Source organism: Centruroides sculpturatus, unplaced genomic scaffold (genome assembly GCF_000671375.1).
Source record: "Centruroides sculpturatus isolate CEXI.00-Female unplaced genomic scaffold, Cexi_2.0 scaffold246, whole genome shotgun sequence".
Classification (NCBI taxonomy): domain Eukaryota; kingdom Metazoa; phylum Arthropoda; class Arachnida; order Scorpiones; family Buthidae; genus Centruroides; species Centruroides sculpturatus.
The window spans coordinates 683,040-695,567 of NW_019384771.1; the positions used below are offsets into that span (position 1 = coordinate 683,040).

The window sequence follows — 12,528 nt, forward strand, 5'->3', positions numbered from 1 at the left end:
TTTTCTAAAACTTATAACTTTAAAATAATTTTTTCCATTCTAAACCATTATTGAGTTAAAGATCATTGTTTTATCAATTTCCAAAATCTTAAAATGATGCCATGCATGCATAAATAAACCTCAAAACCCAATAAATTTGTAAAACCAAACATCCACTAGATTACATTGGGCTAATTTTTTGCAATTATATTTAATTAATTACTAAATAGTTTGTCACTAGAGAGAGGTGTTAGGCCCCATCTCTTATTAAATTTAATAACTATAATTAAATTAATATTCTGGAAGAAAAGAATTGGCCTGGAGTGGGACTCAAACCTGCAACTCCCACTTACTGTGCAGATGTGTTGCCAGTTACGCTACCCGAGCCTCTGGTCCAATCTCTCCTTCCAGACATATTTTAAATATGATATAATCATCCTCGGTTTCATATGGTGCTGACTGGGGATGCCTTCAGTGCCCTTGTCCTATCATGCCATTAATCATTCGTAAATTACAAGCTGTATTAACTTGGTTTTCTTGATTACTATATATTGAGAAAAATAAATTAAGAATTTCCCTTTCTTAATTTAACAATTTTCAAATTTTATAATTGTTTTAACAGATTACATTTGAATTTCACATAAAAATATGTTTATTTAGTAGTGAATAATAATTGTAAATTCATAATAGAATAAATTTAAAAATATTTAATGTGTGTTGTTATTGATAGATAAATAAGAAATAATTTATTTTAACTTTTAATTAAGTCCACAATAATAATTTTCAGTTTGTTACAAATTTAAAATTTATACATTGTTTAATTTTACTTATAGAGAATTAAATAGAAAATTAACATTTTCAGTTCTTAATAATTCCTATTAATTCATATTTCTATTAAAGAAATGATTTTTATATGTATTTTTTTCTTGACAGGAACATTCCGGCTTGATGGCTAGTGATAATGATGATAATCATCCGACAGATGATATTATAATAAACAATAAAAATGAGAAGAGGAAAACAAATGATTCTAATAGAAAAACGAAATATTTGGAAAGGCACGATGGAAACAAAGAGCAAAAAATGAATTTGCTTGAAGAACACTGCCGTGAACTTGAAATTAAGCTAAAAAAGAAAGAGGAAGAAGTAGGAGAAAAAGCAGCAGAGTTAAATAATTTAAAAAGTTTAAAAGGAAGTTATCACGACCTTGTCGAGAAATACAATAGCTTGAAGAAAAGGTTGGAAGACTGTGAAAAGAAGGTTTCTACAAATAATGAAGGAAAATCATATAGGTTAAAATATGAATCTTTAAGAACAAAATATAAAAAAGAAAAAGCAGAATGGGAAAATAAAGCAATTACTTCAAATAAAGATGTAGACAGCGAAGATATTTTAATAATTTTGGAACAAAATAAGAAACAGTTGAATGAATTGAAAGCAAAGCTCGAGAAATCTCCATTAAAGAAAGATACCTTATGGTCTACTTGGAAGGAAAGTACTAAATTGTGTGAAGAAGTGGAACTTCTAGCAGAGAATGAAAAGAAATTTAAGAAGGATATTGAACTGATTAAATTGAGAAACAGTGTTGCTGATTTGGAAGTATTGTGTGGTACAAAACAGGAAGAATTAGAAAAGCATAAGCGAGAATTACGAAAAGTTTATGGAAACTTGGAAAAGAAAGAAAATGAAATTGGTTCAATATCTAATGAATTAATGAAGGCAATAGAAGAAAATCGCTCCATTAAAGAAAAGATAAAAAGTTTAGATGATCATTCAAAGAAATCAGATTTTGTTGATATACAAAAAGATCAAACTTCACAAGATTCAATTGGCTATGAGGCAAATTCAAAAGAATATGAACTGACAGGCAAATATGATAGAGCTAAGGAAGAAATAAGAAACCTAAAAAAACAGTTAAGAGAAGCACACAATGCTTATGATGAGCTTGAATTACATTGTTTCAAACTTGAGCAGGACATGAAAGGAATGGAAGAGTTACATCATTCTCAAATGGCATTAATGACAGCAAGAGTCGATGATTTAACTATGAAATTTACAACGTCTGAACGTAATTTGAGAGCTCTTCGTCAGAAACTGGCTAAAGTCGAAGCAAAACAAGAAAGAAGACGTAGCTCTCTAAAAGGAAAAGAAGCATTAAATTTAAGCAAAGAATATGAAGTAAAATTAACCGAACTAGAACAAAAAATAACTACTTTGGAAACTGCTCTGCAGACCTCTCCAGAATCAGAAGTCAACTGTAGAAGCAGTAATGAAAATGAAAATGCAGATAGCTTAGAGTCACCTTCCTCTTGTCAGAAAAGCTTACAGAAGAGAAGGTCGTCTCAAGATTGTGGAGAGGCCCATGGAATGCTTTTGAGACTACATAATTTAGACACAAAAGTAAAAAAGGCATCTTCTCTAGTAGACAAACTAAATCAGTCTAATAGTGAATCTGTTTCAGAAAAACCAAAAATATTATTACAAGTAAAAGTTAGCGATGGAACTGACGTAGCTGAAGAAAGCGAAGAATGGAGTTCATTATCAGTGACGGCAAGCATGACCGATTTAAGCACTATCGATGGAGGAGAGCTGGATCATCCGCAGTCAGGAAAAGAATGTTTAGATCATCTCAGTAAAAAAGTTAAATCTTTGTTATCCTGGTTGAAAAATGTATTAGAAAATTTGAGAAACCAAGAAATATCTTCAAATACAGAAAATTATCCAAAAACCGATACCGAAATGAACAAAATCATTGATGTGTTAGAATATATGTGTTCCGTTGATACCGAAAAATTATTTAATTCAACCAATAAAGAAGAAAAAGAATTTTTTGCCATTATATATAAACTGTTACTTATACAAGAAGTTGCAAGGACTTTATGTAAACTAAATGATTTTGAAAAATATAAATATGAATTAATTAGGCAATATTTGATAAGAATAAATCATATGCTTATATTCTTAGAACAACATCTAAATCATATTTCAGAAAAATCAATTTCGGGAAATAAAGAAATTCAAAACGATTCAAATAATATAATAAAATTCACTAAAAAACTATTTTCCTGTGATCAAGAATCTGAAAGCTTTCTGTTTAATGAAAATTCCAAAGAACACAGATATAAAGAAATGTGTAATCATTTGTGTGAAAATTTTGAAATTGTGGATCAAAAAAGTAAAAGTTTATCGGAACTGACGAAAAAATTTGTAAATACAAGGCAGAAAGAACTCTTTGATTATTTAAATGATGGTTCTACTAAAATAGTCGGTCATTTAAATTTAGAAAATGACCAAGAAATACTACTTTCCGAAATGAATTCTATAGTATCGCAGATTGTAGGACAATTGGAAAATCAGCTTTTAGTAATTGAAAATCAACAAACAAGTTTTCTTAAATACGAATGGGAAGTTTTTTATGCATTAAATTATTCTATTTGTAAATCCGTTAATCAGCACACGACCAACTTTTTATCCGAGATGAGAGAGATTCTTTTAAAATCGCAAGAAAATTATTATGGTGCTTCTCATTTAAAATTTTTTACTGACGTCGTAAATGAAATAGCTTCGATAATAGTGATGAACAGCATGATAATCGGAAGTGTAGCATTTTTAAAAGACAGTATTGATAACATTCAGCATATGTCTTCATTTGGCAGTGTAGATATTAACAGTAATAAAGTAAACGAAACCGTAATATGCGAGAGACTTTCTTCTTCGGCCAAGTGGTGCCTTGGACTTTTTCAACCCGTGTCTATTCAAAATATTTTGTGTAGTTGGTGTTGCAATAGAGTTTGTGCCAATTTAAATGTTGAAATGATGTGTAAAGAAAACACTAAAAATCTAACTAGTTTAAAACAAAAGTACAAAGATGATTTGGAAAGAGAGAGAAAAGCAAATAGTGAAAAACTGCAATTATTGGAATATGAGTTAAATAAAAAATATGAATGTGAAAATTGTCAAAAAGCAGAAGTAGAGATTCAAGAACTTAAGAAAAGCCTTGAAAGGAACATTAAACAAAGCAAATCTTGTGACAATTGTGAGAAATTAACCAGAGACTTGGAAAGTCTTTCCAAATGCTTGGGTGATTTAAACTTAACAGTTGAGCAAGAAAGAGAACTTTCCAGAAGGAATGCTGAGGAAAAATTAAAACAGGTATATATTACTTTAAATCCAATTTTGTAGGAAATTAGATACATTTTAAAAGATAAAAAAAATCTTTTAGGAGAAAGACCATGGTGATGAAATGGAAAGAATGAAGCGAGAATTGCTTTTTGCGCAGAAACACATTCAAAATTTAAAGGTAAAGCCTTAAAATCTAAATTGGAAACAAGATAAACTTTTAAATGTTCTGTTCTTAAAATTTATATTTTATAAACATTATTCATATAACTTAATAATCACACAAAACACAAAGAAAAAACTGTTTTTGATTTAACGGTGGCTTTTAAATATGGAAAAGAATTTTAATTTTTCTATCAATATTCATTAAACATTTTTTAAAATCACTTTTATCTTCTAATTATTAATTAGAGATTCAGACTATGTACAAAAAATTATTTAATTTTTGAGTCTATCAATTCATCCTTTTTCACACACCACAGAAGTAGCCTTTTACATCGGTTTGAAGAAATCACTTCATAAAAAACGTATAACAATAGGTAAAAATTTACAATTAAAAACGATCAGACGTCAGCCTTTCATTTTAGGTATCTGACGCCTTTACATTAAAATTAAGTAAATCTTCTCACCAACTGCCAAGTTTTATACCTTCAGTATCAGGTTCAAGCCCTCTAGTGGTGACGTCTGATCGTTTTTAATTGTAAATTTTTACCTATTGTTATACGTTTTTTATGAAGTGATTTCTTCAAACCGATGTAAAAGGCTACTTCTGTGGTGTGTGAAAAAGGATGAATTGATAGACTCAAAAATTAAATAATTTTTTGTACATAGTCTGAATCTCTAATTAATAATTAGAAGAAAAATATCCTGAGCTCATCATGAAATTGTCACTTTTATCTTGATAGATTTGAATTTGATTCTGTTTATGTTTAGCTTATCAAATTCAAATATTATTTTTATAAACAGAAATAAATAGAATTTGAGTTTTTATATTTTAGCAATAATGAAGTAATCTGAAACTATGTTTAAGTTCAAATATTAATTATTTTAAAAACGTGAAAATATCCCAAATTTTCTATGATAATTAGATGTAATATATGTATATAAAATCTGAAAGAGATCACAATTTGGAGAATTCAGTGTGTATAATATAAAGCCCAAATTATATTACCTAACTGAAGACTAAATGCTAGATTATACACCTTACTTTAGTCAAAAATAAATATTAAATGATGCCACCATCTTGTATTAATCTTATATTTAGACCAAATTTCAAAATTAACTAAAAGTTAATCACATTATATTATGAAATAATCTTATGTGAAGTAATATTTTATTGAATCATTATTAAAAGGAAGAGATTGAGTAGTTTTAAAACATTGTATTTTCATGGAGGAAGATGACTTAATAGCATAAAGTTGTGGAGATTAGACAAAATTTCTATGAAGCATTTCTGAAAAAATTTAAGAATTTTTATATGTATCACTATGAAGTCTTATTTTTGTTCTATATAGAACAAAATTAGAATTTGTATATTTGTCAAAAGTTGATATATTTAACTTCTAATGAACTGATTGAACAGTTGCACAATCACTGAAAGAAGATGAACAGGCAGTTTGTATACCAATGTAAACCTAGCTTAAAAATAACCTAAAAAATTATCTTATTGTGAATTTTTGTAGTAATAAGTATGTACATCATTATAATAATGTAAATATATTTGATTTATTATATCTTTCTTTATCAAATACTAAATTTTTTATAAAAAGTTATGTTTCTTGTAATGATATACGTTTGGCATATGCAGACAAAACTCACAAAGAAAAAAGCAAACAGTAGAAAAGTTAAAGTGCACAAACTGTATAGCACTGAGGATGTGAATGTTTTGGATGTTGGCTAATTTTTGGCTTAGATTAATTTCTCAATTAAGTTTTTCTCTCTTTTAAAATTAAAAAATTTTGATAAAAGTGTTATTATTCTGCATTATTCTTATTGCTATTTTGAATTTCCTGTAAATAAGTTAACTTGTTTTCTGATTTTATATATAACATTTTGATAACATTTAGCATATTCAGTTTTAAAGATCATTATAAATTTATGAAAAATTTAAAATTTTTTATAATTATTCTGAAAACTTGAAACATACCTTACTTTTTTTGCAATAAAAGATTCTCCTAATTATCATTTTTTTGTTCTGAAACAGTTTACTGTATTAAGAATATATAGTAGAACTTTATTTATTTTAATAGGAAGAATATGATTCACAAATTTCAAGTCTTCAAAGTGCATATGAACAGAAGCTATCTCAGAATGTTGACGTAATTAATGAAGAAGCAGTTCGAAAGCGTTATCATTCTGAAATTGAACAGTTAAAAGTAGTTATTATTTATTATGCTTCATCATTTTATAATAAATAGTTTTAAAGCTTTAAAACTAAAGCAAAATTTTTATAGTGTCTTTGTTGTAACGGCCTTACTGTCATGGAAAAGTTCCATCAACACACTGTTGCCGAATTAGAAAGAAAACATAGAGAAGAAATTGCTTCGTTAGAACAGGAAAAAGAAAAAGCTCTTGCTGAAGAAACTCAAGCTACGTTGACAGGTAGTTGTTTGGATTTTATTCTTATATTCCATAATCTTCAAAGATATTTATAACAGATGTAAATATTGAAACATGTGGTTTTCTTTGTAGGTATGACCTTTCCATTTGTTTAAAATTCAATTTAGCAGCAAAATTTAGTTGTGAAGACTCGTAAAAAGATAGTAACACTTTAATTCTATAAAATAAACCTTCTTTTCAAATGTCTGTAATTATTGAAATTATTTAAATAATTTTAATATAATTGTTTTCCTTTGGAAATTATCAATTAAATATGAAACCTAAAATATATTTTTAAAAATTGCATTTTGAAGACATGTTTATTGAATAGATTTATCTGCTAGTAGCAATTTAAATTTTTAATTTTTCATTAATATTTATAAATAACTCAACAAAAACACATTTTTCTGTTGTACTAATTTTATTATATACTGTATTATGATTTATCATTTATATTTATTTACTGTTATGCTTTATAATAGCATATATCTTATATTACTTACTCAACAAAAGTTTAAAAAAATAATTGTGCTATGTCATAATAAATTTTTGTTAGAAATATTGAAACAAAGTATTCAGATTAAGTAATGACTTTTTTCCCTTCGTCTTAATGTTTACAGCAATTAATATGATGATTTTTCTAATTTATTTGAGGCAAAACATTAAAATAATGACAAAGAATTTTTACTATCATAAACAAGTCATTATAAACAATATATTATCATAAACATAAGATTAATTCTTAGGTTGCTAATTGAAGAGAACATATAGATATGACAGGAAAATAATTATCTTCTATTGTCTGAAAATTAGTTTTAGTAATAATGTGATATAATTCACTTTTTCACAAGAAATTTTTTTTGTTTATAAAGTAAAAAAGAAACTACATGATGATTATCTTCAATTCTTTTGTGTACACATTTCGTGTTTTTATAATTAGTCTTGTATGTCTGACTTTTAACTGAAATTTTTTATGGGTAAATTTTAAATAGTAAATGCTGTAAGTATTAGGGAATTCTCATTATGAGAATATGATAAGTCGATAAACAAATTGAAATTCCATAGTACAAACTTCGCAATGCTTTTAAATATATATAAGAAAAGTAATATTTTCAAGTTGATTCTATATAAATCAACAGACAGAAAAAGTTTATAAAGATTTTTATTAAACATGTTTTAAATATATGCAAATTTATTCTAATATTTTTAAGTTTAAAGTACGAACTATAAAGTACATTTATTGACTTGAATTCTCCTTATCCTGGAAGAGAGTACAAATAAAGGCAAAATAATTATGATTGAGTTAACAGTATTAACAAATTAAAATAGAGTTTACAGATTTTACAAAACATTAGATGCGAAAACATGATAAATTGTTTTAATTAGTAGATGGAGTTAACAAGTACTATCACATTTCTAAATTTATTATTTAAAATTTTAAATACAAACTTATGAAGTTTATTAGAAAAAGAAGTTTCTTGTTTACTTTTTCCACTTTATTTTATTTTTTGTAGCTTTGATTTCTGAAACCATCTGATTTATTTAATAAAAATTCTGTCTTAAAGTTGATAGATATTTTTATAATAATCATAATCAAATCTTTGTTTGAAAGATTAAAATAATAATAGTTTATAAATATATGTAAATTATAAGGATTTATAAAGAAAATTAATGTTATATTAATTCTAATATGATATTAAAAATATTATCTATGATGTTTTTTTTATATAACTATAATGTCTGAAATTTTGACATTACTTTTTTAGCATTAGAAGCTTTAAAGAAAGCTCATAAGGCTGAACTTCAGAATGAAATTATTAAGTTTAAAGAAAATTATATACAAAAAATGCAATTAAATAATGAAAATAAAAATTCAAGAAAAGAGTATGAGTGAGTATTGTTTTTATATATTGAATTTCTAAGCCAATGAGATTTAGTACAGTAGAAAGATTAAAACAAATTTCTTTTTTAACGAAGGTATGAATTGGGAGAAATTAGACAAGATATACTTTCCTTATCAGAAAAATATTCTGTGAAATGTCTGGAGAATGCATCGTTAGAAGAGAAATTAATTGCTCTTCAGTGCCAACTGCAAGAGTCAAATTTTCAGGTTTGTCATAATTGTTTATTAATAATAATGTTTTCACATTAAATATACTCTAATTAAATTTGTATAAAACTATAATGAAATAATTTTGTGTGGGTTTTTTTTAGCTCTTTGACTTGATTGCAAGGAATAAGCAGTTGAGAGCCTATTTAGCTTCTGATATTGCACAGAAATTAGACATACTTCAAAATGGTAGTCAACTTGATGAAATGGAAAAACTAAAAGTAAGTTTTATTAATACTTTAATTTGGTGATGAATTAATATAATTAGATTTTCATTATGTTGAATTTATTTGTAATTGGATTTAGTGTTTTTACTAAAAACTTTGATTAAAGAATGAATGAAATGATATTTTAGGAAATACATGATGAATGTAATCAATTTAGTCATTGCTTGCATATTTACTAATTTTTCATACTGAGTATAGTTGAATAAAATATTTTAATATAAACTTTTGTGCATTACTTGGCTTCTCAAATTAATAAATATAGTCATGCAACTTTATATTTTATCTTGCTAATATAATACATTTGTTTTGGTATAGCTTTCTTAATTACTATTAGTAGTGATTTTAGTAATTTTTCTCCTCTTCAGCTTCATATGAGTTAACATTGAAATATCTAAGTAAATAATGCTATTTTTTTTAAGATTTAATTTTACTGATAATTCTTATGAACTAAAATTCAAAATAAACCATGATTACAAAAGGTGAATAATAAATCATATTGAAAACATTGGAGCTGTCAATTAAAATTGCTGCAGAATAAATATTTGTGTATTGCATTATTCATTTGATGCATGCATGCATATACCTACTTTCTTAATCTTAAATGCTGATACATTCAGTGAAATATAATTTTTATCTATATGCCATTTGTTTACATCTGTTTTTTATTGAAAAATATCAAATTTTATATATTTTTTTAATCTAAAATCTACTATTTCATTGATATCTTCTAGTTGATGAAAGATTTATAATTTTATTCAGCCTTAGTTTATTTTTATCACTATACTATGCTATTTTATTATATATTTGATCATTTTAAAATATTTAATTTCTTAAATTCAACAGAAAATTTATATAAATGTCAATACTTATAATTTTAAGTTGCATCTATTTCATTTAGATGTCAGAATTTTGTGGATATTTTTTCATATCTAATTTATCTAAAAACAAAATCATGTTTATAAATAAAATTCTCTTTATTACGAATTATTTTATAGAGTAAAAGCCAAACAAATTATACAAGTAGATATGAAAACACAATAGAACTTCTATTTAATGAACTTTTCATTGGGATTCTGCTGTTGAAGTTTTTTTTTCCTGTTCTATTCTATGAAACAAAATTCTGTTTTAACAAAATAGAAGAAGTTTGAGTTTGTATGGAAATGTATGACTAATTCTTTTCACATAGTAAATAGTATTTCTTGGAAGTTAAATTGTCTATATTAGTAATTAAATCAATAAATATGTTTCATTAAATTGGACATTTTTGGCTTGATTGCTCTGATTAAACTGTACATTAATGTTTTTATATTACAATTATCCTACAACATAGTTTATTACTATTATCTAATTGTAGCAGAAATAAAAAAATTTAAATAAAAATATTATCTAATAGATTTAGATTTTGTCCCTAGGAAATTTTTCTAAAAAGGTGAAAGGCAAATCCTGGAGCAACATAACTTTTGGCAAAAGACCAACAAAAGATCATGTTGTAAACTTACTTTTCCTAAGCCAGAAAAGTTTTATGCAATATGCTACTGGATTTTTTTAATTGGATAAACATTAGCCTGACAACAACTAGGCAATGGATCCAATTTTTAAAATATCTTTTAAAAAATTATTGGTAGTAATTAAAAAGTATTACATAATCCAAACATTATTTTTGAACATCACAGATATATATGCTGTGGCAGAAATGATTACACAACAGAAATAATTTTAGATTAATTTATAAATCTAACAATACATTTAATTTATCAAAACTTGCTGTGTGTTATGGTATAATTAATAGCTTGAATTAATGCAACTTAATTGTTAATATAAAATATCTTTTATTATGTTTTTTAATTTTTATTATATATAAGCATGAGCATGTATATGACTATTTGATTTGCTGTTTTTTTTTTTTTTAAATTAACTAAGTGAAATGTTTATGTAGTTTTAGTCTAATATTGCAAGTTGTAATTTTTTAAAAATATTTTATTCTAAGTCACTCTGATGGGAATAACAAATTATCATACAGTTAATGAGATATTTATGTTTAAAATTATCAAATAAACTCAAAATATTTTAGGCTCAATGTAATATGTCTTAATTAGCAATTTCTGGTGTCACGATTCTTGTTTGTCACTAAATCATTTTAATGATTTTTATTCAAGCAACATTTGTAACAGATAATATCTGAGATCAACTTAGCTCAATCTCAGTCTACAGTCGTGTCTTAGATACTCAATGAAAACTCCAGAAAAAGTTGTGCAGTCTTTCAAGAAATGTTGCATTTCTGATGCAATTTATCCTCACTGCCATTTAAAGCATTTGGTAAAGATGAGAATACTGAATTCAGTGTTGATTTTAAAGTCTAGCATGGAAAGTAAAGTTTCTGACTGGTAATTTGGAAGACAGTGATATATTTACTTTATTTGTAATAAATACTGAATAAATTTTGTCAACAGAGGTGATTCTGTCAATATAAATTTATTCAGTGTTTTTGTCTAGAGATGTCTTTTTTCAAAAAAAAAGAGCATGTAGAAATTAAGGTGCATCATAGATTTGAAGTAAACTATGATAATAGGTTTATAATTGTCAACTTCTCGTTTATTAATGGCATCAGGCATATAATTATATGAATACCCTTACTATACAGTTCAACTATTATATATAGCTATTACATACACTTTATAATACTGTGAGATTTATTTTACAAATAGAATTTTAGAATTTGATTTAGTAATATTTTACAAGATTTTAAATAATTGCAGAAATTACTTAGTCTTCGAGAGGGGGAATTAACAAAACAACAAGAAGAAATTGCTCAGTTGAAACAAGAACTCCATCTGGCACAAACAGTTAGTATTAACTTTTGCATATTCTTCATTATATAATAATTTAATGATATATCAGCAATAAATGATGATTTTCTTTATGCTGTTAACTTCACTTCTAAGAAATTTACAGTATATTTGTTTTAATCCTTAGCATGCAGACACTTTAGATAGTCATTGCAAGCAACTTGATAACAGTTTGAAGAGTGAACGAACACAAAGAGAAGAAGAAATAAAATCGTTGCAGTTACAATTAAAAGCTGTATTGTCTAATTCTTCTTTGGGTAAATATAATTCAAATCTTTTTCATTTTTATTTACAATTTTCATTATATTTTGACAAAGAAAAAATAATATTTAGGATTCCAAGAAGGTAACGATGCTTGTTCTTCACCAAGCAAACAGTGCAAAATTGCAGTTACCTGTGGAAGAGGTAAATTAAATTCTGTGTAGAAAAGCCAATTTGAAATGTAAAAAATCTGTAAATGTCCATTAATGTAAATGTCTATTTTATTTGAAGAGTTGGCGAGGTCAGTGAGCTATCCTTCGCTCCACAGACTGCCGGTGCTGACGGCTCCCCAGACTACGTCTGGCACTCCGACTCAGAATGACGACGACTGGTGAAATCCAGCGAACACACACTGCACATTGTAGAAATATAAATTGCCACTCTGTAT

At 26.0% G+C, this 12,528-nt stretch overlaps 1 protein-coding gene across 3 annotated transcripts in view; it reads left to right on the forward strand.

Annotated features, from left to right (window-relative positions):
• Positions 1-12,504, forward strand: part of LOC111628988 (protein outspread-like) — a 68,695-nt gene extending 56,191 nt beyond the window's left edge. For all 3 annotated transcript variants that reach the window (XM_023372848.1, XM_023372850.1, XM_023372849.1), the window contains 11 exons: positions 913-4,131; positions 4,202-4,279; positions 6,348-6,473; positions 6,552-6,699; positions 8,463-8,586; positions 8,674-8,806; positions 8,911-9,027; positions 11,790-11,876; positions 12,007-12,136; positions 12,213-12,284; positions 12,372-12,504. In XM_023372848.1, the coding sequence (XP_023228616.1) occupies positions 913-4,131; positions 4,202-4,279; positions 6,348-6,473; positions 6,552-6,699; positions 8,463-8,586; positions 8,674-8,806; positions 8,911-9,027; positions 11,790-11,876; positions 12,007-12,136; positions 12,213-12,284; positions 12,372-12,475 (4,338 nt within the window). In that variant the 3' untranslated portion in view covers positions 12,476-12,504. The remainder of the gene's footprint in view (positions 1-912; positions 4,132-4,201; positions 4,280-6,347; positions 6,474-6,551; positions 6,700-8,462; positions 8,587-8,673; positions 8,807-8,910; positions 9,028-11,789; positions 11,877-12,006; positions 12,137-12,212; positions 12,285-12,371) is intronic.
• The last annotated feature ends 24 nt before the right edge of the window (positions 12,505-12,528 follow it).